A 26,861-nucleotide genomic window follows, 5' to 3' on the forward strand; every position below is an offset into this window, starting at 1 on the left:
GGATGTGCTGACATTTCCAGGGATGGATTAGGTCAGTGCTTGGAAAGAGGAACTTGCATTGCATGCTTTTGAAATTTCTTCTTAGCTTTGTCAGGCTTTTACGCTCCTCTTCAACTTATCAGTTTTCAAATACTTAAGTTGTTTAAATATTCTGAATCATAATATCTTTTTTTCCCTCTTTAAGTCTTCTGTTAGCTCATATTTACGTTATGTCTGTTCTATACCACACTCAAGCGTATTGCAGATATTCTATTCTTAACTTGCCTTTTGTTTGTCCTTTTCCTTCCCTCATGTTCTACTTCTAAGATGCTGTTTGTGTTAGGATTGTGCTTGTTCAGTTTTGAAGCTGAGTGCTCAGATACAGTACATTGCCAGTTGCCTCCACAGATGCTGCCTAAACTGGCAATCATTTCCAGGATTGTTCACCTTTGTTTCCAGAACAAGTTATTTTACACTGTAGTGGTAGTGGGCTCAAGTCACGGTGCATCACTTCAGATGATTCCATGGTCACCAAATGTGTGCAAAAGCTCAGAACTCACTGCCTTACACAAAACAATGTTTGCGTATTTTCCCTGGGGTATTTCCTTAAACAGCTCTCACACCAACAACATTTTCAATCTGTTGTTTGTCCAATTATTGAAAATAAATGTCAAGTTATCCACTGGAGCTTAATAGTTCATGCTGTGGATCTCTTTTAGGACTGGATTAACTTGGTGCATTTCCACCATTGCAAGAAAAACAATTACTTTCAGTCCTGATGAAGGGTCTCAGCCCGAAATCTTGACCGTTCATTCCATCCATAGATGCTGCCTGATTTGCTGAGTTTGTGAAACATTTTGTGTGTTTTGCTCAAGCATCAGCAGAATCTCTTGTGTTTAATATTTTATCCAGTCCTTCCTTCCAGCCTATCCCTACTCTTGACAGCCAGAAGTGAAAGAAAGATATTCTAACCAGTTTTTCCTTATATGCTTTCATTCCCCAAGACATGTTCAGAATGTTCATTTTATGTAATCAAACATCAAGAGTTATTAGAGAATCAGGCAGCTTTTCTCTGGCATAACAATTTCATGTTAAACAGAATATTACATTTTAAATTATATATATTTCTCCTTCCAATTTTCACAGATTAAAATACTCTGGAATAACATCTCAGAAACACCTGCAGGAGATATAGTGTGTGAGGAACAATGCTTATGTTTGGTACACAATAAGGAAAAAAACATGATTTTATTGCATTAGCTTTGAGCTCATTATGATCAGTGGTTGTTATCCTGGAGAACAGAAGGCTGCTTGTAAAAACACTAAAAACATTGCAGCTAATTGAAGGTATACACTAGTAACCTGGAGTATCTATGTTCCATGTGATAAATAGGACTCAAAATAAGACCAAAGAGAGCTGAGATGGAAGAGCAATGGCAAAACTCAATATCAATAAATGCATGGTGGTCAGTCAGTCATTATGTGCTGTGCTTTTTGATGTGGGTGATCATGGTCTTCCATCTGTCCTTAATCAGAAAAGTTCTAATAAGCTCTTCAAACTTTTGCCTGTCTGTCACTTAATGTAACTCATGAATGTCATGTGCTGTTGACTGCGACTTATTCTTCCATCAGTTTTTCCCATCACTGCATGATGTTTGTGATTCCCTTTCCTCAGTATATGCCCCAGGAAGTCTAGCTGCCATTTCCGGATTGATGATATCAGCCCTCTTCTCATTCAGGCTTTTTGCAACACTTCCTCATTTTTTACTCTGCCCTTCCATCATTCTTTTCAAAAACCACATTTCTGCAGCTTTGTGTCTTCCCTCATTTTGCTTTGATATTGCCCAACATTCACTTCCATATGTTAGTGTGGAATGAGCATAGCACCACAAATCTCTGAGTTTTCTACCCTTAGAAATTACGTTATACTTTGGTACCTTGTTCAAAAAGTTCAGATGTGTGTGGTGCATGATGGTACATTATTTTATTAAAAATAAAGTTGTGTTTAACATGAAGAATAATATTGTAAAATAACTGAAGATTTGACTTCTGCTGCATATGAAGTACTGTTGGGATTCTCATGATTCTCTGGAATTTCAGAAAATCAGAACTTCGTTACATGGCTGGTAAGCAACTAAAATGAGTTGCTTCTATAATGTACCTTACCATAATAATTTATGTTGAAGTAAGGAAATATTAAGTGGAACAGCATACAGAAATACTGGTTTCATGTAGTCAGGGCAGAGATTTGGCTTTGCTCCAAAGAGCTGTACATCTGCTGGAGCCCAAAGTGAAATGAGTATCAATGCACTTTTTTTTCTGACATGAGGTCTAGCAGAGTACAAGTAGCTCAGGAAGGCTAGTGGAGAAAATGAGAAAGTAAATATTCTATCGAGTTTCACTAAGGTTATGGGGAAAGCAGACTGAAGAGACTACATAGAAATTACAGCATGGAAGCAAAATATTTAGACCCACAATCGTGATTAGTGTTTGATGCTTATCCTTCGTCAAGTAACCTGAACACTATGAGTTACTCTGTTTCCGAATCTTTTTATTTTCTTTGCTTTCAGCTACCTGCCTTAAATCATTGGTTTTTTTAAATGTTAACAAGCTTCAATAAACTGAGGTGGTCATGTATTTCAGAGCCTTGTGACATATTTGCTCTGGTGTCCTGAAGCTTAGAAAAATTTTAAGCAGCCTTAAACAACAGTAACCTTAGAATTATAATTATCAATTTAGTCAACAAAAATTGATTGCATATCCATTTTTTTAATAGTGTAACATTCACTTTCATGCAGAATTTACCTTTCAGTCATGCCAACTCAAAATTTTATCAAGCTCTTCTGCTTTGATCCATATTTGTACAGCTGACCTGTTCCTGGTGTCAGACATGCACTGAGTAATATTATGGCTTAATACACCCTTGCTATATACAGTACATCATAAATTGGAGGCTAAATTCCACACTATGATTGTCATCAATTCACTCACACCTATTAGGAACACATAGTTCTAGCTTTTTGCTTTTCAAATCTCAGTCTGCTGACATCTGGAGACTTATGGGGAAAGTATTTTCTCCAATATTTACTTCTGAGATACTCCCCAATAATGACTCTGCTGGTTCATTGCATTACTGGAAATGATGTTATGAATTAAAAGGGATGGGCCCTGGCTTTGACCTCCTCGTCTTACACCACAGCCGCCAAGCACAAATACAATGAGATCAAGGAGCCCAATCATGTTGGAAAACAACTTTGGTCTCTTTAAAATAAGACTTCATTGCTTGCATCATTCTGGAGGTGCCTTTCACTGCCTACCTAGCAGGTGACAAGACTTCAACTTTTATGTTGCATGTCCAGACAGTGGTTAGTGCCACGCAAGGGCAATATGCAGATCCTGAGCTTGAGGGTTATATAGCACTGCATGAGGGGCAGAAGGATGAGCGAAACCCAGCTGAATATCCGAAGATGAATTTCTGTACAAAGTGAAGGAGTAAGGGAAACATCCACAAGGGCTTAGAGAGTGACAATTTTCATCAGGAACCTACTGAATCATCCTATAAGCTGTATACACAGGTAGTGAGAGTATCCCAGAGGGAAAGCAAACAGAAATTCCTCTACATTTTGATTTGTAGTTCAACTGTTCAGAAAATAACACAGCAGTAAATGATTTACCAATCTTTTAATTTAAATGGCTTGCTACAAGATCCCGTTCTTCCCTCATGAGCTGCAGTACTCTGGCAGCCACATAGAATGCAGATTTCACATCAGTTCCACTCTGGTTGGGCAAAAGACTTTGAATGGCTTGGACTGCTGCTCAATGTCAGTCATAACCAGCCATTGTCTCAGCTACATGGCAGGCAGGAGTACACATAAAAATATTTATTGAATTGTTGTTAAATGAACAAAGATGCTTGAGGGACTAACATTAAGGAAATTAAGTTCATGATCATTCAACCTTGTAAAATACCCCGAGACATTTATTGAGATCCATTTTAAACCATTGCAGCAACTGACCATTTCCCTATTCAATGGGCCGTAACTAATGAAGGCTCAGAAGTAGCAGTGCCAATTTTCACTCAATTTATAACACATAGATATGGTTGATGTGGCATTCTCTATTCTTTCAGAAGCAATTAACCTTCCCCTATTTCTGTTGCTTTCAGCATCCTGTACAATAGGTGCTCTGAGAGAAAGGCAATATAGAGCAGAAACCTTACCTCATTCTTCAATCTCCATCATAAATGTTACCCATCTCACAAATACCATGGTAAGGGGCCACCATAACTATAAGCAAAACATCTAGTGGATGAGAGCCCAGACATACAAATGAACTTTACACTCAATCGGGGCAAGATGAATATAGCAGCAAGGGAATTAATCAAATTAGTGCACAATTGTGATCTTGGGGAATAATATTTATGCAGGTAGCATCATTCTGTTTCGTGGCACTGAAGGATTATTTAATTACATTAACCTGACATACATGACATGAACACCATTTCAGGCAAAACTGAGTAGGGTCTGCAACAATGACAGCAGCTGCCACACACTGGTGCAACTTATCCTTCACAATAAACTATTTGCCCAAAGGAGAATGCACTTGAAAGAGCTTGTGATTGGATTTTATTTTTATAACAAAGCAAAATGAAATAATACATTAATTGAAAATCATATCTCTAGAATTTCACACCCTGGACTAATTAATGACCTAGTCCTAGATTCTCTGTGTAGCTGTTATCTGACTGCTAGAAAGCTGTCCCTTTTATCTTCTGAGTCCAAGTACAGTAGATGTCTCTTACTTCAGTTATGATAGCTTAAGGTGACTGCTAGGAGCAACTTGCAGTACAAAGGTCTCAATTCTGCAACGCCCCTGTTAGGTTTTAATTAAAAACAAAACCGGGGTGACGACTCTGCCTTCTGCTATAGTTGTCATGGAGTGTAGTATTTTGATACACAGAGACAAGGGAAAAAAACTAATTAAATTTCTCATGATTTGCAATACGGTTCCTCTTTCTTCAGCCCTTTATCCATTTCACCAATCGACTTCCCAACTCTTTACTTAACCCCTTCCCCTCTCCTGGTTTCACCTATCACCTACCACCTTGTATTTCTTCCTCCCCCTCCCCCCCCCCCCCACATTCTTACTCTGACTTCCCATCTTTTTCCTCCAGTCCTGATGAAGGGTCTAGGCCTGAAATGTGAACTATTTACTCTTTTCCACAGATACTGCCTAGCCTGCTGTGTTCCTCCAGCATTTTGTGTGTGTTGCTTGTTTCATATCAGACTGTGTTTACTGCATAGTTGACTAACAAATTTCCATTAGAGTTTGTAGACGCAAAGAAATATATATTAAAGAAAATACAGTAGTTGTCAAAGCAATGACAATATTATCATATGCAGTACAGTCATATTCAGAAAAATAACCAAATGAACACTGTCAATAAGCTATTTTCCCACTATTACCAGAGTATATAGCCAACTGAATTTAAAAAATTGATATAACAAGCTATTATAATTCTTTAAGAATATCCTAGCAAATGACCAAAACAAGCAGGATTTTACGATAGAAACAGTTTGTGATTATCATTTGCGGGGGAGGGATGGTCAATAATAAAAATCCATGCACGCGAGTCAAATGAGTAAAATCTGAAGTCTCACTCTCATAATCTAAACAGGCCACAGTATAATTGAACCTGTCTAATGGTCTTGTCATTGAAAGACATGTAACAGCATTGAGTTACAGTACTGACATACTGGTTACCCACTTATGAAATGAGAAAATGATAGAATCTAGTTTCTTCAATAAAAGTGATATTTTTAACCTTTACATTTTTATTACTGTTAAGTTACATTAAAAATGTGGTTTAACTATTGTTGCAGATTAATGTTCAAGTAAGTTAATAACATGGAATTTCATCCTAAATTTCTTTCTGTCTGTCTCTTGTAAACCCGTTTCTTATGTTTCTCTCTATATTGATTTAAATATTCCAATGTCCATTTCTTTTTTGGTATAGATTCATCTTTGACTGGAATTACTAAAAATATCATAGATAGTGAAATCAGTGGAAATAAATTTCAGAAGCAAAGTACAAAATGCGTAGAGTACTTTTTCTTTATTATCCAACCAGCACATCTGCCTGAGAATGAATGCATTGATTGTTCAATCTTTTCCATAGAGGCTGCCTGACCTGCTGAGTTTCCCCATATCATTTTAAAGTTCTGCAACACATCATATTTAATTTTGTGGATTATAATGGGCACAGTGGGAAAATATGTACTAAAAGGGAAAAATAAATTTCATATTAGTTTTCATATCCGCAAGGTATTCTGAAGTGTTTTATAACTGGAGAAGTGCATTTTGATGTTGTAATATAGAATGAAGAATCAAACTTCAATATAGCAAAGACTCACAAACAACAAGGAGATAATAACCTGTTGTACTATTTACTTTTAATAACGTTGTTGGAAGGATATATATTGGCTAGGGCACTGAGTGAACTCTCCTGTTATCCATTAAAATAGTGTTATGATTCTTTTACATCCTCCTGAAAAACTAGATGGAGCCTTTGTTTAACAACTTTGCTAACTCATGTCAACTCCCAATAGTCATAAGAATGATTGACATTAACCATATTGTGTATGATATTAATACAGAATCTTAGAATAATAGTCTAGAGGCGTGAGTCTACATTCCATCACAGGATGTTGGGAATTCATTAAATGTGGAATACAGAACAAACACCTACATATTCCTATGGAGATAAAAATTAAGGAGATCTAATACCCTTATCCAACAATGTGGGTGCTGCATAACTGTCCTGTGGCCCAGCAAATCACACAGTTCAAAGGAAATAGGAAAGACAATAAATGCCAACAATCAGTTGGTTACTAAAAAAACATGAAAATTAAGTACATTTAATATTCTTTGAAATTCTTCTTTTCAATACCATCTGTCAAAGGAAGCAGAAAAGAAAAATGTGAACTGTTATATTTATATTTCAGTTTAACAACTTACTTGATATTCTCTAGATATACTCTTTGGATGAATTTGGTTTTGTAAAATTAGTGGAATCAGAATTATTACATTGATTGTTGATACGACATGTGTAAGAAAGAAGTCAAATCGCCCTTATTTTCAAAAACAATATTCTATAATCACAGCAAGATAATCTGTTAAATATCAAATGCATTAATTAATAGGATTTACATTTAGCAAACTTCTTTTGAAATGCCATTGACTGCATTATTAAAAAAAGTCTGCAAAGCAATCAGGAATCTGATAAGGTATTTTTGTCAACCCTGGATGCTTATATTAATCTCTTTTTTATGAATTATACCAAGGACAACATTGTATTTTGTATATTAAATTTGCTGTTAAACTACAGTTACACCATTGTCTTGAAGATACAAGTAATTTTGAATAAAAGCCATAAAACTAAATTCAGCGATCTCACTTTGCTTGTTGGATTTCCTGGATAAATATATTGACTTAATAGTAAGCCTCTTAAAATTATTCAGATGATATTAATACTGCCTTTTGCCATCTGCAGATATTAAAACATAGTCTCTTGCTATGATGGAAATTCACCTTCCAGGGCCCGAGAGGCTTATTGCTAACCTCAGCTTTCTGCATGACCTTTCCAAAGGGTCAGAATTGTTTGTGACAAAGTTAAACTTCTAACAAATATTCTGTGATGAATTTCTTGTCGTAAGTAAGAATCAGCCTTGAGCCTTAATGTACTCTAAATTGTAAGCAGTAATCTGTTTGAAGTTAAAAGGACACCTGGGCTAGCTGCTGATAGATGTGGCTTACTGTGTCATATTAACTTTTGTAAGACATCGGCTGAATGTCTGGAGGATAAAATGACAATTTAGCCCTTTCTGTTCTTGCTGCATGTGGGGTCTGTTAGTGGGTAATATTTGTGAAGTGTCTGTACGAGGTAAACACAGTAGGTCCATTATTGTCCCTCAGTAAATAACTGTCTGTTGGTCACTTTGAGAGCTAGGTTTATGGATTCTTTCTTAGTGTCTGCATTCGAGCTTATCTTTTATGTGTGTAGATGTTAATGTCCTTTTGTAAGTGCAGAGCAATGCTGTGTGCTAGAGGACAATGGGGAGTGACCATCACAATGTGTAATTGATCTATGACGGTATGCTGAACACTGTGTTAATGGACATGGGATGTATTTGAAAAAGTACAGGCTGTATTGGGACAAAAGATCAAAGTGTTTGCCTGTTCCATGGGTGCTTGTCAAAGTTGTATTTATTGGGGTGCCTTTCCTGGTTTCACCTGCCTTCAACCAACAAAAGATACACTTGTGGTTTCACGGTGAGTCAGAATTCAGAGTTCCCCAACAATAGCAACAATCAAATGGTGACTAAGAATGGTGAGTTTTGAAATTTTTGTGACTTGCTATGTGAATGGTTTATCTGTACTTTCTATTTATTAGTTTACAGATATGAGCTTCCTATAGTAGATTAGTATTAATATGAATATTTGCATTAACTTATGAATGAGCTCTTCAGTGAGATTTGTCTTACTGTAGTTTATATGGTCCTGTGTTGAAAAATGTTATGATACAAATATGTTTTTGTTCTTGCAAAGGATCACATTCATTTATAAAGTTTTATTATTTAATTACATGAAAAGTACAAAATTATAGGAAGCTGCGCTGCAGGTAGACTTACAGATACTTTTTATCCTTGCTTATTTGAAATCTCATCTGCCCAGCCTGTTACCAGAAATAACAAAAACAATTATACAGATGGCTGAAATTTGAGCTCATTCACCAAAAGATGAAAATACAAAATTAAAATTCTCTCCTTTACTTTGAAACAGTCATTCAATACGGTAAATGTTATCCAATTTGGAAAACAAATGTAAACATCCCTTTTCACTAATCCATCTTAAAGAGGGGACACTTAGTTCAAATAATCAAGAAATACTATCACAAAGAAAGATAATTTCAGAACAGGATATGCAGTGCAACAAGGTGTTTTTCATTGTGATATAATACAAAGAAAGCATCTTAGAAGCTGAATAAAAGTTCAAAGTTCAAGGTAAATTTATCATCCAAGTACATATACGTCACTATAAACAACCCTGCGATTCATTTTCTTGCAGACAAAACCAATAAGGCCAGAATAGAATAATAACCACAATAGAATCAATGAAAGATCACATCAACGTGGGAGTTCTACCAGTGTGCAAAAGACAACGAACTGTGCAAGTACAAAAAGAAAGAAACAATAATAGTAAATAAATAAGCAATAAATATCGAGAACATGAAATAAAGAGTTCAATGGGTTGTGGGAACATTGCAATGACGGATCAAGTGAAGTAGAGTGACGTTATCCCCTTTGGTTCAAGATCCTGTTTGCTGAGAGGTAGGTGATAACTGTTCCTGAACCTGGTGGTGTAAGTCCTGAGGCTCCTGTACCTTCTTCCTATTGGCAGCAGTGAGAAGAGAGCATGTCTTGGATAATGGGGGTCCCTGATGATGGATGCTACTTTCTTGCGACAATATCTTGTGTAGATGTTATGGCACCACTCAGCCAGATTTTCAATCTCCTTCCTATATGCTGATTCATCACCACCTTTGATTTGGCCTATGACAGTGGTGACATCGGCAAACTGGAATATGGCATAGGAGCTGTGCTTAGCCTCACAGTCATAAGTGTAAAGTGAGTAGAGCAGGGGGCTAAGCACACAGCCTTCTGGTGCATCTGTGCTGATGGAGACCATGGAGGAGATGTTGTTGCAAATCCAAACGGACTGGGTTCTGCAAGTGAGGGAATTGAGGATCCAATTGCAAAAGGATATATAGACACAAAAGGTTTTGAAGTTATTGATTAGCTTTGATGGGATGATCATACTGAATGGCAAGCTGTATTCAACAAGGAGGATCCTGGTGTATGCATCTTTGCGGTCCAGGTGTTCCAGGAATGAATGAGGAGCCAATGAGATGGCATCTGTTGTGGACCTGTTGCTCCAGTAGGCAAATTGGAGCAGGTGCAAGTCACTTCTCAGGTAGGAGTTGATATGCTTAATCACCAACCTCTCAAAATGCTTTATCACTGTGGATGTAAGTGCTACTGGGCATAGTCATTGAAGCAAGTTACTACGTCCTTCTTCGGCATCGGTATAATTGAAGCCTGCTTGAAGTGGCAGGGGACCTCAGACTGATGAAGCGTAAAGTTAAAGATCTTAGTGAACACTATTTCTTTCTTTTCTTTCTTTTTTTTTAAACTAGTCTAATAGATCCATCTTTCTCCCCCGGAAACCCAGAAACCATCCAACAGGCGGACAGCATGCTATTCTAATAACCTTTAACCCCTGCCTCCAGATAGCAGCCCCTGCTTACAAAGTAAAACGTTACCATCACGAAGAAGACATAACAAAGAATACATAAACAAGTAAACAGATTCCAAGTATTTTCATATTATCTCTAACAATAGTTAAGACCGAATTAACAATGGCCATCTTAAATCTATTTAAAAAATGCAGCCATGTATTCAAAAAAAGGATAAATCCAATCAACTAATATACTACAACTAATATTAAAGACTTGCAAATTAAAGAAAAAAATAAGTAAATATATATATATGTTAAATTTAAAACTACATTAACTGTTAAAGCAAACAACAACGGATCTAAATGAGTCAGCCAAGTCCGTGTCTGGGCATTTATAAAACGTGGAGTGGACTTTCATCGACGGCATTACAAACAACTGCCAGGTAAGGATCAACTTTTCAAATTGCTTACAAAGTGGACTTAAACTCTTTTATAAATTTCCAACCATCTCTGCAGAGTCAATCCGTTTTAGATGAGCATTGGGTGGAATAATCATCAGACGAGCCGGATAATGCAGAGACGGGCGACAATTAATTTTAAAAAGTTCCATCATCACTTCCCAATATTTAATTCTTCCAGCATAAATCTCTGGGGTAAAATCTTCAACTATACAAATCTTAACTTCGCTGTAAATTAGCTTATCCCTTTTCCTTGCATTCCAAAGAATAGCTTTTTTGGTTGTAAAATAATGCAAACACAGAATTACAGGACATGGTTTAGTTTCAGCTGAAGGCTTAGGATGTCAAATTCGGTGGGCTTTGTCCAATATCAGACAGGCTTCAAGAATGTCACTAAAAAGTGAATATAACGTGTTTGAAATAAACTTCAATAGCTCACCGGTTTCTGTATTTTCAGGCAAACCCAGTATGCGTAAATTCATCCTGCGATTTCTGCTTTCCAAATCAATCGTTTTCTTCTTAATTCTTGATAATTCCGAAGTAGTCTCATTAATTTTCTTTTCCATAAAAGACATCTTCAAATCCTGCTCTTTAATGGTTTGATTCATTAACTCCAGTTCCCCTTCAATTCTATGAGTGCTCTGCTTAAGCATCTGATATCGATCTTCCAGATTTTTCACAGATTCCTGAACAGCGAGAATGGTTTTTTCAAGTATTTCATTAGCGTTCAACAATTTATCAATTTCGGTATCAACCACACTGATCTTCACATTAATTGCTTCTATTAAAGAGAGCATTCTTTCTGAAGTAAAAACTTCCTCTGATTTCTTCGTTTGTTGAGGTTCGGGAAGAGTTTTGCCACTTCTTAATTGGGTTCCAGATCGAGTATCAGCCATTGTAATTAAATCGTAAGTCCTTCAGCAGATATAATAAATCTTCGAACTTGAAACGAAACTAGCAGTGGAAAGGAAGTTGTGAAAGATGGAGCTATGACAAAAATGTCTTACTCCATACACTGCCAAGTGGAGACTCGTGAACACTCTAGCACAGGTCTGTAATACCAGGTCAGATACCCTGTGGGTTCATCTTCCTGTAGGCCGCTCGCACGTTGGCCTAAGAGACTGAAATCACAGGATTGTCGGGGGCTGCTGTTTGGAGTTTTAGAGATGGTTCCTCTATATTTTGATGGTCAAAGTGAGCATAGAAGGCATTCAGCTCATCTGGAAGTGAAGCCCTGTTGTTGCCTATGTCACTTGATTTTACTGCATAAGAGGTGACAATATTCAAGCCCTGCCACAAACTATTCACTGATTCAAGATTAGTTTGGAATTGCCACTTCACCCATGAGATGGCTTTCCAAAGATTGTACCTGGACCTCTTGTAACTTTCTTGGTCACCAGGTTTTAATGCCTCTGATTGTGGATCTCATGGTTCATCCAGGGCTTCTGTTTGGGGAAGACTGAATGATCTTGACTCAACTACAACTGTTTTAATATTACATGACAACCATGGTGTATTCATATAGATTCACAGAGGAGTCCTTGAACACAGCCCAGTCCACTAACTTGAAGCAATTCCATAGCTGCACATCTGCCTCCTATTACCATCTCTTTGTTGTTCATATCTCTAGAGCTTTGCTCTTTAGCCTCTGTCTGTATGCAGATAGAAGAAGGGCAGCCAAACGATTGGGTTCATGCATCAAAAATTTCTTGAACTCCTGTTATTTCATCACGGGATGTACTGTTTTTTTCAGCTTCACTGTATGTTCTACATAGACTTCAGAATTCCCTGCTTTGCCATGCTTCTTGTGTATGGTCATGACTTTGGTGGAAGAAATAAATGGGCAGACTATTATTTAGGTGGGGAGAGAATTCAAAATGCAGAGATGCAAAGGGACTTGGGAGTCCTTCTGCTGGATATCCTAAAGGTTAACCTCAAGGTTGAGTCATTGGTGAAGAAGGCGAATGCAATGTTGGCCTTCATTTCTAGAGAAATAGAATATAAGAGCAGGGATGTGATGTTGAGGCTCCATAAGGTACTCATGAGACCACACTTGTAGTATTTTGTGCAGTTTTAGGCTCCTTATTTTAGAAAGGATATACTGACATTGGAGAGAGCTCAGAAAAGATTCACAAGAATGATTCCAGGAATGAAAGGGCTACCGTATGAGGAACATCTGGCAGCTCTTGGGTTGTATTCTCTGGAGTTCAGGAGAATGAGGGGGATCTCATAGAAACATTCTGAATGTTAAAAGGCCTGAACAGATTACATATGGCAAAGTTATCTCCATAGCATGACAGTATACATTTCCATAGTATTCCCTATATTTCCATAGTAGGGGATTCTAGGACAAGAGGACAAGACTTCGGGATTGAAGGATGTCCTTTTTGAACTGAGATGCGGAGAAATTTCTTTAGTCAGAGGGTGATAAATCTGTTGAATTTGTTGCCACGAGCAGCTGTGGAGGCCAAATTGTTGCATGTTTTTAAGACAGGGATAGATAGGTTTGTGATTAGCCAGGGCATCAAAGGGTATGGGGTGAAGGCAGCTGAGTGGGGATGACTGGAAGAATTGGATCAGCCCATGATTGAATGGCGGAGCAGACTCGATGGGCCGAATGGCCCACTTCTGCTTCTATATTTTATGGTCTATTCTTTAAGTCATTGTTCTTGTGCCACATTACTTTAAAAGTGTTTGTACCCTGAGAGGTGATTTATGTGAAGCTTTCAAACTGCTGGACTGAATACAACAGTTATGGATGATTGTGCAATTATGAAGGAAATGACACTTGTTGTATTCTAATTCAGAATCAGAGTCAGGTTTAATATCACGGTGGCATTCTGATGTTGTGAAATTTGATATCTTAGCAGCAGCAATACAATGCACTACAGGATAAACAGAAAAAAATAAATAAATGACTTATAGTAAGTATGTATATGTATAATAAATAGTTAAAAATAAAAAGGCGAAAACAGAAATAAAAAAGTGGTGAGATAGTGCTCATGGGTTCAATGTCCATTCTGAAATTGGATGGCAGAGGGGAAGAAGCTGTTCCTGAATCACTGAGTGTGTGCCTTCAGGCTTCTGTACCTCCTCCCTGATGATAGCAATGAGAAGAGGGCATGTCCTGGGTGATGGGAATGTAATAGTGGACACCAACTTTCTGAGGCATCACTCTTTGAAGATGCCTTGGATATGATGGAGGCTAGTACCCATGATGGAGCTGACTAATTTTACACTTTCTGTTGCTTCTTTTGATCCTGTGCAGTTGCCTCCCAACAACCCCCCACCCCCACCGCCACTTAATAAAGTGGCCACTGAGTGTAGTAGTGGAATAGTATAATTGCATCTCTTTCAGTTATTGATTCCAATCACATAGATTAGGTCCTTGATTGTTCCAGAACATCTTCTTTCCCCAGTACTGTAACATTCTCCTTAATCTACAATGCCTCTGCCACTGCATTTTCCCTTTCTCTACCCTCCCTGAATAAATTGCATCCATTAATATTTAGAAGAACTTGTCATCCCCATTTTTAGCTGTGTTCCTATTATTACAACTTTTTAATACCATTTGGTCAACTCCATTTGCAGCTCACCAACCTCGTTTCGCATGCTTCTCACATTTACCTGCATGCACAGTAAGCACACCCTATACTGCCTTGTACTCTTTGCTCAGTTTGACCCTATGTAAAAGCTTCCTGCTTCATCTTCTGGTGCTAGTTATCTCCCTTGATCATTGTTTGCAGCATTTTTCTCCTTTTCACTTCTACTTTCTTTTGTCCATTTCCCTGAAAAACTAGCCTAAATCTCCCTCCTTTGCACTGCAAGTCTCACCCTCAACAACCTTATTTCTAAAATCACTGGTGCTTGGCACAATGAGTAATCTGGATATTGCTATGTTTGAGATGCTGATTTTTAATCATTTTCATAATTCTATAAAATCTACTTGCAGGGTAGATTTCTTTATCTACTTTTGTCATTTGTGATGATGTAGACCATGATTTTCGGTTGCTCATCCTTCCTCCACTGCCCACCAAAGATTTTCCCTAGTCACTTTGTGATATTCTTAACCATGTTACCAGGCAAGGAACATAACAAAGTTTAAAGTTCACATTTCAAAGTAAATTTATTACCTTAGTACATATATGTCACCATATACTAACCTGAGATTCATTTTTTTAAGTACCATCCCAGTAAATACAAAGAAACAGAATAGAATCAATGAAAAACTAGATGGACAGATGACCAATGTCCAATAGACAACAAACTGTACAAACAAAAAGACAACAAAAAACAAACAAAATAATAATAATAAATAAACAGCAATAAATATCAAGGACATGAAATGGAGAGTTCTTGAAAGTAAGTTCTTAGGTTGCGGAATTGGCACAATGTTCGGATGAGTGAAGTTGATCGAATACCTCTGGTTCAAGAGCCAGGATTATTTCTGCAACCACAGAAACACCTATGTATTCCACTAACTATAGTACGCTCTATATCCATCAACCTCTTGACACTTTTCTCTTCCTGTGCATTTGTGTCACATCCAGTACAATGGTGTACTCCCCATTCATGCCAAGGATTTAATCTATGATGCCCTCAGAAGTCTCCAGGAGTACCTGCCTGTCCTTTTTTTTTTAATCTTTCTGGGAATTAAGCATTATTTTTCTGCCTGCATTCACTTGAGATGTGGCAGGAATACCTCTTAAAAAGCTCTATCTATGAAACATTCTGCATCAAAGGTAGACTGTGCTAATGTCACCTAGGGTTTAAACTCCTCGAGATGCTTACACTTGTGGCTGTCCAGAGCACAGAAAGCATCCGGAGTCAAGACGGGCATTCCCCCGTATGATATGCTCTGCTACACCTCTAATTACTAGATAAGCTCAAGCAAGATATAGAATATACTTCAAATAATACAAACATAATATTATTAGATTACTTAGTTCTTTACCATGCCTAAACGAACTTTTCAATCTCCTGGATCTTTGATTAAAATCTACGCTTGTTTCTTATTATTCTTTCAAATTTATGAAGAGTTTTCAAAGCTCCTTTTAAAAGCACATTACATTAAACATTAACGTCCAATCTATGGATTGTTATTCCTTGCATTAACAAAAAAGTATCTCATTTTTATTGTCTACCTTTAAGTACCCATAGGAATATTAAAATGAAATATGTATTCATAGCTTGTTCAAATATATCTGCGAATTTAATTTTTCATCAATTGCCTTAACTGAACTTTAAAGGAAATCTGAAATTGAAAAGAACATTGCATTTTTCTTTACATTATTAATGTATAACATTTTAACTGCACTTCCAAAGCCTGTGTATATTTCTCTTTCATAAGTTGCTTAGAGAACTCTGTGTAGGCTACATTCTTGAGCCAATTGGTATGGTTTAGCAGTGAATTTGGAAAATTCATAAGTTTTTTTTATTACAAATATATTAAATTAGAAGACTAATTCTTAAAATTAGATCATTCTGGGATGTTTAGTAACTTCCTGACATCACACTTTGCCCATAAGGATATTCATACCACTCAGAGGGAAGAATTGTGAAATTTAGGTTTGAATGATGCTAATATACTGTATGTGGTGATGTCTTCAAGAAGCTTACTGATTCATTTTGGTCAAACTCTGAAGAGTTTGCTTAGTCTCTTCTGAGATCCTTCATTTGATTACCTTTTTACTGGATAATTTGCAGAAATAAATCCTCCCCCCCCCCCCCAAAGCATAATTGGATAAAAATTGAAGTATCAGGGCTAATCCAGATATATTTCATGTCCTTATATTGTACAGCTTAATCTCTTAAAGGTACTTGTTTACTAATTGTGCCAATAATTGAATTAAAGACAGCACTGGGTGCAGACTACAGCATTTACAAGAAACGGTCAGCTGAAATATGCCAGAGGCAGTGCTCCTTAACAGCAGTATTGTTTTTACCGATGAATTCTTTACAAACTTCACTAAGGATTAGCATCACCACAGGGAAGAATTTTACTCAAGAAATATTTATAGCTGCACTGAAAAAGTAAAAATAGTACCATCAACATTCATTATCTGTGAATAAAAACGGAACAGTTATAGATAAGGATAAATCCGCAAAAACATTGCAAGGCTGCGGGAAGGCATGCTGCTTGCGGTGCTCCTTCCCCAAACACGGTACAGTCTGTGGATCCGGGGAGAACGGGTCATTAAACTTTTCTGCCTTTGTATTCTGAAATATGTGCGCTAATTTTCTTTGTTTCCCACAAATTGTTCCAATGAAGATAATAACACGGTGAGGGAAATATATTAGTATCGTTTCCAACCGGATCCAAAGCTGACTGTATAACAGTTTTTCTCCTTAGGAAGTGCAAGAGATTTAAGGACACCAGAACATCACTCATACCACCCCCGACATCTCGCTCGAAAACGCACCCGCGGTCCTTGACGCTAGAAGTATGGGCGTTAACACAGCCCTCTACTATTGATACCTGCTGCTTGTTCCATCAATACAAGCACTTCTGTCATGGGATTACCTGAAATCAACTGTTCTATTCAGCATCAACAGGTGTTTAACCTGGAGCCGAACCGCGGCATTACGCACCACGTCCGGTGTACTGTTGAGTGCTTAACACGGTGAAACGACAGGTCTCATTTATCATTTATCAGGCAGTGCTCAAACTCTGAACTACTGCGCCTGGACTGACTGGGGTGTAAAGATGCAAAGTCAAGCTCAGCTGCAACCCCAACTTTAAAATCAATCTCATCACCACTGAAAAAAGGGAAATATTACGGAGGAGGAGGCAACTTCGGGAGTGTCATCTAATGCCGAAGCAATCACTACCCTAACGTTCTTTCTATCTCACTCGCACAGACGGATAGTTAGATGGAGAGATAGATAAATAGATAGATAGAGAGAGGGAGGGGAGGGGAGAGAAAAGAGTTTGGAAAGAAAAGTTCACTTTAAAAACGGAAGACATCTGAAATATCCCGCTCGAAAATGTGGTGGAAATCGACTCTCATAACTTTCAAGAGGATAGGGAGGGGAGGGGAGAATTCCAGAGAGTATGGTTAATTGGTGGCACCAATACGGAAAGGCTAATTGCTTCTTCCTCTGCATGTTTCCCTGATGTCCGAGTGGGTCAGCGGGGTAATCCTTCCTATGCTATATTACTTCATATTTCCCTGATGTCGGAATGGGTCAGCGGGATGATCCGCTCATCACGGTGATGTTTCATCAGTTGGCTGCTACCATTTCTGTAATGATTTGTGGTACAGTATTTCAATGTATAAAACACTGCTGCCGTTCCCGGTACCTGGGAAACGCGCGCTGTTTAATCAAACACCAACCCCAACTATCTACACCCACTTCCCCGTCCGAAAAAACACCTAAACATGGGCAGCACAGTTTTGATCAAACAACATACGGGGCTCTTTTAAAATATAAATTAAAACTTAAAATAGAAAACGCATTAATAACTTCCGACTCACCGGCGTTCCTCAGTTTTTTGTTCCTGTAAACTGACAAAATGACGAGTAGATTCCCCAGGATATCAATCACGATGGTAAATATGAGCAGTCCGGCTAGAGTGTTCGCCACCCAGGCTGGGCGATCGAAATTGAACGCATCGGGTCCCGAGCTAGAACTGTTAAAACGGCTTATGTTCCGATTCATTTTGGTTGGATTTTGACTTGACACGACGATTTCAGATTCTAGGAGGAAAATGGGCAACCATGCAATCTGAACCCTGTCCGGCTCAGATTCACAATTGGCCACCGGCAATGAAATTGATCAAGGTAACCTCCATCTGTTTCTATTATGATTCAACTTACATTTTTTCAACTAAAAACTAGAGCGATCTAACTTTTTTTTTGTGGAAGTGCCTAATCTTTAAGACGCTGGACTTTTATATCACTCGGTCTCCTCATTACAATGTTAGTTAGTGGCATTTTCGCGTTTGCTGCCGCTCTTTCATCCCGTGACGCGCTTCTTACGGCGAGGCCGTGTGAAAGACCGCCTCTTGGTGGTGGAGGGAAGGAGCAGCTTCGATTTATGGTCACATTGCAGGATTCACAGATCACAGCTCAGCGCTGCCCCAGCCTGCAGCCTTCGCTATTCATTCATTCATTGCATTTGCTGTTCATTCATACATGTACATACATATAAAAGTGCCTTTGTTCCATTGCCATTCGTTTATCGAGGCAATAAACATAACACAAACACAAGAAATTCTGAAGAAACCTTGAGCAACACACAAAAAGAATACTGGAGGGATCTCAGCAAGTCAAACAACATCTCTCTGGACGCTTTAGATTAGGTTCTAACATCAGTAGTGCAGAGGGATTTAGGAGTCCTCGTGCAAGACTCCCAGAAGGTTAATTTACAGATTGAGTCTGTGGGGGGGGGGGACGCAAATGCAATGTTACCATTTATTTCAAGGAGAATAGAATATCAAAGCAAAGAGATAATGCTGTGCCTTTATAAGACACTAGTCAGGCTGCATTTGGTGTATTGTCAACAGTTTTGGGCCCTGTATCTCAGAAGGGATGTGTTATCATTGGAGAGAGTCCAGAGGAGCTTCACGAGGATGATTCTGGGAATAAAGGGGTTAACATATGAGGCATGTTTGACAGCCACGGGCCTTTACTCACTAGAATTTAGAAGAATACGTGGGGATCTCATTGAAACTTACCGAATATTGAAAGGACTAGACAGGGTGGATGTGGAGAGTATGTTTCCTTTGGTGAGGGTATCCAGAACTAGAGGGCACAGCCTCAAAATTGAAGGGCAAACTTTTAGAACAGAGGTAAGGAAAATTTTGTTTTAGCTAGAGAGCAGGGAATCTATGGAATGCTCTGCCACAGACTGCAGTAGAGGCCAAGTCCATGGATATATCTAAAGTGGAAGTTCATTGTTTCCTGATCAGTCAGGGTATGAAAGGATATGGTGAGAGCGTAGGTGTATGGGGTTGAGTGGGATCCAGGATCAGCCATGATGGAATGGAGGAGCAGACTCGATGGGCTGAATGGCTTAATTCTACTTCTATGTCTTATGATCTAGTGGTCTTCATCGGGACCTTTCATATTAATTTAGTTTATTCGACTATTCACTCGATCTGCGCTAATTTTGAACAAGTTGCCATTTCATGCTATGCAGATTTATTTTGGTAAGGATCCCATTTTAACTGGAGTCACCAAATCATAAAATAAAGATACCAAATAAACAGTTTGTTTCCGCCCAGGAAATCCAAATAAAAACTTTCTTCAAAACTACTGTGCAGGAGATTTGTGTATAAGTTGCTTGGTTAAGTCTTATGTTCAATTCCTAAGTTCTTCTTTACCTGTCCATGTACACATTTCCAACACACACACACACACTTAATAAATGGATTAGGTCCTTGCAGCAACTTTTTTTGCAAAAATTCATGCAGCTGCAGATAGAGTGAATCATTATCTTTTGTAGAGCATACCAACTGCGGTAGTGATGCGGTAGTCAGAGGCATCAATTGCATCCAGTATTCCCGGTGCAGGTTCATCGACATCGGTGCAGATTGGGGAACTGCTTTGCTGAGCACCTTTGATTGACTGCCGCAAAACGGAGGATCTCCTGATATCCACCAATTTCAATTAGACTTCCCATTCCCATTCTGACATGTCAGTCCATGGCTTCCACTATTGTCACGAAGAGGCTACTCTCAGGTTGGAGGAGCAACACCTCATCTTTTGTTTGTCTTCAAACTAATAAAATGCACATTGATTTCTCTAACTTCTGGTAATTTCTACCCCCCCCACACACACACACACACACGCACACATACTTTTCCCTTTTACCATTCTTCATTTTGGTTACCATCTTACTGCTTCTCTTTGCCTCACCTGCCAATCATTCCCAAACAAGAGAAAATCTGCAGATGCTGGAAATCCAAGCAACACACACAAAGGAGCTCAGCAGGCCAGGCAGCATCTATGGAAAAAAGTAGAGTCGACATTTCGGGCCGAGACCCATCATTCCTCTCTGACTGCCTTCTGCCCTTTCTTCCATTGTCCTCTCCAAGTAAGTTACTCTTTCGGCCCTTTACCTGGTCCACCTATGCTCTCCCAGCTTCTCACTTCATAGCCCCTTTCTGACTGACTTTTGCCCTCACCTGGTCTCATTCATCATCTGGCAGCCTGTGCTCCATCCCCTCTCCCCTGCCTTATTTTTCTGCTTTTCCCCTCCCCCCCCCCAATTTCCAGTCCTGATGAGATATCCCAGCCTGAAACATCAACAGTGTTCATTTCCTTCACAGATGTCTGGCACAGAATCATGGAGACATAGCACCGTGGAGCATAGAAACAAACCCTTTGGCTCATATCTCCTGCCAAATTTTTATTCTGCCTTGTCCCATTGACCCACCCTTGGACTATCGCCATCCATTGTGCTCCCTTCCAGGTACCTATCCAAACTTCTCTTAAATGCTAAAATTAAACCTGAATCTGTCACTTTCACTGGCAGCTCATTCCACACTCTGACTGTCCTCTAAGTGAAGAAGTTCCCCTTCGTGTTTCCCTTAAACATTTCACCTTTCATCCTTAACCCACAACCTTAACTTATTTAAACTTTTCCTATAGCTCAGGTCCTCAAACCCAGCAACATCCTTGTAAATTTTCTGTGCACTCTTTCAGTTTTATTGATATCTTTTCTGTAGGTAGGTGACCAGAACTATACACAATACTCCAAATTAGACCCAACCAGCATCTTAAACAACTTCAACATAACAGCCCAACTTTTGTATTAATATTTTGATTTCTAAAGGTCAATGTGCCAAAAGCTCTCTTTATGACCCTATCTACCTGTGACACAATTTTCAAGGACTTATGGATCTGTATTCTCAGATCCCTCCATTCTACCACACTCCTCAGTTCACTGTGTAAGTCCTAGGTTTGTCCTCCAAAGTGCAACACCTCACACTTGTCTGCGTTAAACCCCACATGCCAATTTCAGCCTAATTTTCCAGCTAGCCCAGATCCTGATACTAGCTTTGATAGCTTTCTTTGCTGTCCAGTTTGCCCCCAGTCTTGGTGTCATCTGTAAATTTTCTGATGAGCAGTTTACCACATTATTATCCAGATCTTTGCTATTGGTAACAACAGCACCGATCTCTGTGGCACACCACCAGTCATGGGCCTCCATCCAGGCCTGCACTGATGACCAGACTGATCTTTAAGAGGATTGATTTTGTCCTTTGCTATCCTTTCGCTTTTAATACATGTGAAGAAGCCGCTGGGATTCTCCTTTACCTTGTCATGTCTTCTTTTAGCTCTCCAGATCTCCCTTAAGTGCTCTGTTGCTGAGTTCCATCAGGTTTTGTGTTTGTTGTTCAGAAGCTGGTTAGTTTCCTCACAGTCAGGAAACAGAAAACTAAATGCAAACTGCTATTTTGACAAGCGGTAACATATCTTTATCTGCTACCCATTGCTGTCAGATGAAACAGCACAGGTGCTCAAGAGAATTTTGTTTCTATTTTAAATAGTATTCTTATTTAACAACCCATTCCTATTGACGCTACCTTAAAAGAGGTCCATGTACACTATCTCTCTATTCCTCTTTTGAACGATCTATTTATTTATGTTCTATAACTTATGGTAATTTTTTATGAGTGGTGCTATGTGTTAAAAAATAAGTTAGCACTACTGAAAATGTTGTCCATAAATGTAAAGGTTTTGCTTTGTTTATTCTTTGTAGGCATTTATTATTATGAATAAAGTTTAGTTTGAAGTATAAAGGTTTCTAAATACAAAATAACCCATGATCCCACATTGGATTGAAGCTTCCAGCCTCCCTATCTCCCGCAGAAATACAGCTCACCTGCATATGCAATTAGATTTTACCTATTTCTGTTGCACTGTTTTGTGCAGCACCAACATTAAATAGGGCTCCCGTAAAACAATGAACAAAATTGTCAATCAACTAGTAGGGAACAGTTTTGGGTTGTTCGCATCCAGAAAGAAGCAGTATCATTGGTACCTACAGAGTTCCAGAGGTAACCAGCTTCAAATGAGCACAGCTGCCCGCACTTTACTGTGCAATCATGAGGGAAACGTGTGCATCATCTCTTAAAGGCACACTGCCTGTGGCAGTCAGACAGCTGCAAGGCTCCTTTTCGGTGGAGAGAACTCCAAGAAAGGCTCTGCAAAGTCTGGATGCATGAAACACACACCAGGAGGGAGAAAGCGCCCTTGGTCAGGCAGAAGACCCTGTCACACCACTAATATAAGAGCAAAGCAGAGGCTGCTCCTGCAGGTGTGGAAACTCCAGTGCTATGGAGCAATGACAAACATTTTACTACAAGTTACTGCACCTTACACATTTGTCCAGACACACACATGGACACAATTCCTCACTCAGGTGAATGGTTAACCATAAAACCCATTACTCTATTCACAATCCCCAATTCTTGCACCATCAGTTACATAGAGTCACAGAACCATAACAGTACAGAAATAGGGCATTTGGCCCAACTCATCCATGCCAACCAAGATACCCATCTATGCTAGTACCACTTGCCCATGTTTGACCCATATCTCCCTAAACCTTTCCTGTCCATGCACCACCATTCCTATCCATGCACCCACTTCAATCCACTAATGTCAGTCTACCCCTCCACTCTCACACAGAGGCTAAGCCTCTGACGCCTACTTCTGCTCCTGTTTCTTGTGTCTGATCAATATGTTGTGACGTGCTGCTGTCTTGCCACTGTTGATGCTGAGCAGCAGTCCAAGTTGCAACAAGCTTACACCTTTTGAAGGGAGACCGTCTGAGGAAAGTGTGTTTTGTGCTGAGGTCATACTTGTTTGAGCCAAGCATCACTAACCAGGAAGTAGAATTTGTAGCAAATCATCTACATTCTAGAGTTGGGTACATTTAATGGTTGGCCTACATAATAGGGTTTGAGGGGATTTTATACATAGAATATAGTATATAGTCCAGTACAGGCCCTTCAGCACATGATATCATGCTGACCTTTAATTTCCTCCAAAATCAGTCTTACCCTGCCCTCACACATAGCCCTCCATATTTCCCCAGATATTCCACACCGGACAAGCAGCATTGCGTTCGATGAAGGAGGATCTGCATGGGAATCTCGCAGAGGCTTCACTGGCTGTCCGCTACCAGGAATGCACTCTTCCTCTCGTGTACTCCAGCATGTCACCTATTGCCAGGAGCTCAGGCCTCAGCACAGCAACGACATACAGGCCATTACAGGGCCGTGTGATATACTTAAATGCAGAGAGAAGATGGGTACCGAGACTCGTGATGTGTTGGCCTGCACCAATCCCATCACATCCCCCAATTCTCTAACCTATTCCAACCACACCCATCACCCCCCCCACCCCGCCACCAAGCTCACCTGTGATCAAACCTGCTGTTTAACTAAAAAAAAATTGTGAGTGTCTTGGACTGCCACAATACTCAGGACCTGCCAACGATTCAAGATAATGTCAACATTAAATAAGGTTTAAACATATAAACATATTTCAAAACATTCAAACAGAAGAATTCCCTAAATCAGATCAAATGAAGTCCTTTACTTACTTTTTACCTGGCAGCTAACATCCACCACTGAGGCAGCAGAGCCCATCTGGAACTCCCAGCCAGAGAGGTGAGGAATCTGTGACTGTTCCTTTGGACTCCAGGAGCACAAATGCTATAACCTGTGTGACAATGTCTATCTTGGACCATAACAGACTGATGAACATACAATAGGCTGTGCTCACACGAGGGCTGCGTATTTGTTCAAGGACTCTTCCTGGACTGATTTCTGGTACGTTATACAAAAACCAGCTGCAATCGAGGGAGTAATCTCATGATAAAATTATTTAAGTGGATTCCAACAGAAGTGTACCAATTCTTTTGTTCACACCAGTATTAAACATGCTGCCATGTGTGGCTTGACCAGGTAGCACAGATGTCCAGAGCACAGATAGGCCAACCTATCTCATCCCCATGGGGATTGCCTGCATAAGAACACATACGTCACAGATCACAGAAAATGTGTCCCATGTTTTAGATGCTCAATAAGTAATGAGGTTGCAGAACCACTAAATTAAGCCTGTGAAAAAGAAGTTTTTGTCAATAAGGCTAGCAGTTCTAGCTTTCTGCACTGAGCCCTTATTCTGTGAAGTGTGATCGTGTGCATCCCATGTATCTTTTAAGAGGACTCTTCCTCCTAGGGGTCTGAAAATGTAGCCAGAACTGGAATTCACATGACACATGCAATTCAGCCGTTTGTAGATAAGAAGAAACAACAGAGTGAATCGTCAGTCCCTCTGAGTTGAGGATATTTTGCTTCCCCTCTAATTCACAGGCAAATGGGACAGTTTAGATGGGAACCTTGGTCAGCATGAACCAATTGGGTGAATGGCCTGTTTCTGTGTTGTAGGACTCTATATCTCGATGTCAATGACTCTCCAGCCTTTTCTATTTTTGTTTTATTTTTCCAGCTTCTGAATATAATTTTTTTCCCTTTATTATGGGTTTTGAGGTGTGGAACCAGCAAGCTCAGACACAGGTGGGTAGCGGGGCTCCATGTTGCCGGTTCTCCTTCCACTGCTGCCAGTGGTTTCTGTGTGAGACCACCAAATGCACTTGTGGTGCTCAATGCCATCCTGAATGGCCCTTCACTATTTTCAGCGGTCATGGGCCTGTGATTTCTATGGGTTGATGGAGATATTACACTTTTTAAGTCTTCTTGGAAAATATCCATTAATCTTTTTCTTTGTGGATAATCATTAAGTACTGCAGGATGTGTACTTAACGTGAGAGTGAGAAAGTTTAAAGGAAATATGCAGGACAAGTTTTTTTATGTAGAGTGGTAGCTGTCTGGAACAGGCTGTCAGGGGTAGTGGTGGAAGCAGATTTGTTAGCGGCATTTAAGAGGCTGTTTGATACGTGGATTTGCAGAGCATGAAGAGATAAGGATCATGTGCTAGCAGAAGACATAGAACATAGAACATAGAATAGTACAGCACGGTACAGGCTCTTCGGCCCACATTGTTGTGCCGACCCTCAAACCCTGCCTCCCGTATAACCCCCCACCTTAAATTCCTAAGACTTTTAGTTTAATTTGGTATCATGTTCAACGCAGGCATCATAGGCTGAAGGGGCTGTTTTTGCACTGTACTGTTCTATGTTCTATGTATCCTCTTTACAAGGGGACTAAAATGTGTGCCACTAGTCATTTGTACAATTGCAACATTACTTCCCTGTTTCTAAACTCTATACACTTTGCAATGAAGGCCTATAACCCATTTGCCTTCCTAGCTACTTGCTGCATCTGCCTGCTAACATTCCATAGCCTGTGTACAAGAATGCCTTTGCACTTTGCTCATTTGCAAACTTTCTCCATTTAGATGATTGCTTGTGTATACTATATTTGTCTGAATAAAATACCTGATCCTACATTAAACTCCATTTGCCTTAGTTTTCACCTGCTCACTTACTCTTTCTGTTACCCTTTGTGGTGTTGATGCTTCCACATCACAGCATTGGTGTTGTTCCTTTCCATGCCTTGTGGCACATCGGGTGGCAACCTTGCCATTTCTTTACATGTTTTGTTTGTTTTTTACAAGGCTGAGTTGCTAGCTTGATGCTCAATCTAGCACGGATAGAAAGTGTGCAAGGTGTTGGCCAGGTTCAAACCCGGGACCACTCACCTCAGAGTCTGGTGTGGATGCCAGTACACCACTGGCTAGCATCGCAGCATGTGCTCTCACCTGCTTCCATCATATAGGCAAACTTGAATACCTTACACTTTGCATCATCCTCCAGATCATCGATATAAATCATGAAGTGAAGACTGGTTATCATATGCAGGTCAGAGAGTCAGAATAATTGGATATTTTTTGCAGACTGGACAGATGTAATGAACAGAGTACTTCAAGGATCAGTTATTTTTTATCTGTATTCAGTTGGAGGAATGTGTGGAGTGTAATATATCCAAAATTTACTGATGTGGGTGCAAGGGCATGCTGCAATGAGGATGTGTGGACCTTCCCAACAGGGACCAGCTCAAACAACACACGCAAAAAAACTAGAGGAACTCACCGGCCAGGCATCTGTGGAAAAGAGTATAGTTGACGTTTCGGGCTGAGACCCTTC

At 39.4% G+C, this 26,861-nt stretch overlaps 1 protein-coding gene across 1 annotated transcript in view; it reads right to left on the minus strand.

Moving 5' to 3' along the window:
- The window catches only part of LOC140195666 (melatonin receptor type 1A-like), an 83,980-nt gene extending 57,410 nt beyond the window's left edge, over window positions 1–26,570 (minus strand). The window contains exons 1-2 of the mRNA XM_072254384.1: window positions 26,477–26,570; window positions 18,212–18,433 (exon numbers count right to left, since the gene is read on the minus strand). Coding sequence (XP_072110485.1) covers window positions 18,212–18,433; window positions 26,477–26,570 — 316 coding nt within the window. The remainder of the gene's footprint in view (window positions 1–18,211; window positions 18,434–26,476) is intronic.
- Window positions 26,571–26,861: the final 291 nt, after the last annotated feature.

Source organism: Mobula birostris, chromosome 3 (assembly GCF_030028105.1).
Source record: "Mobula birostris isolate sMobBir1 chromosome 3, sMobBir1.hap1, whole genome shotgun sequence".
Taxonomy (NCBI): Eukaryota; Metazoa; Chordata; class Chondrichthyes; order Myliobatiformes; family Myliobatidae; genus Mobula; species Mobula birostris.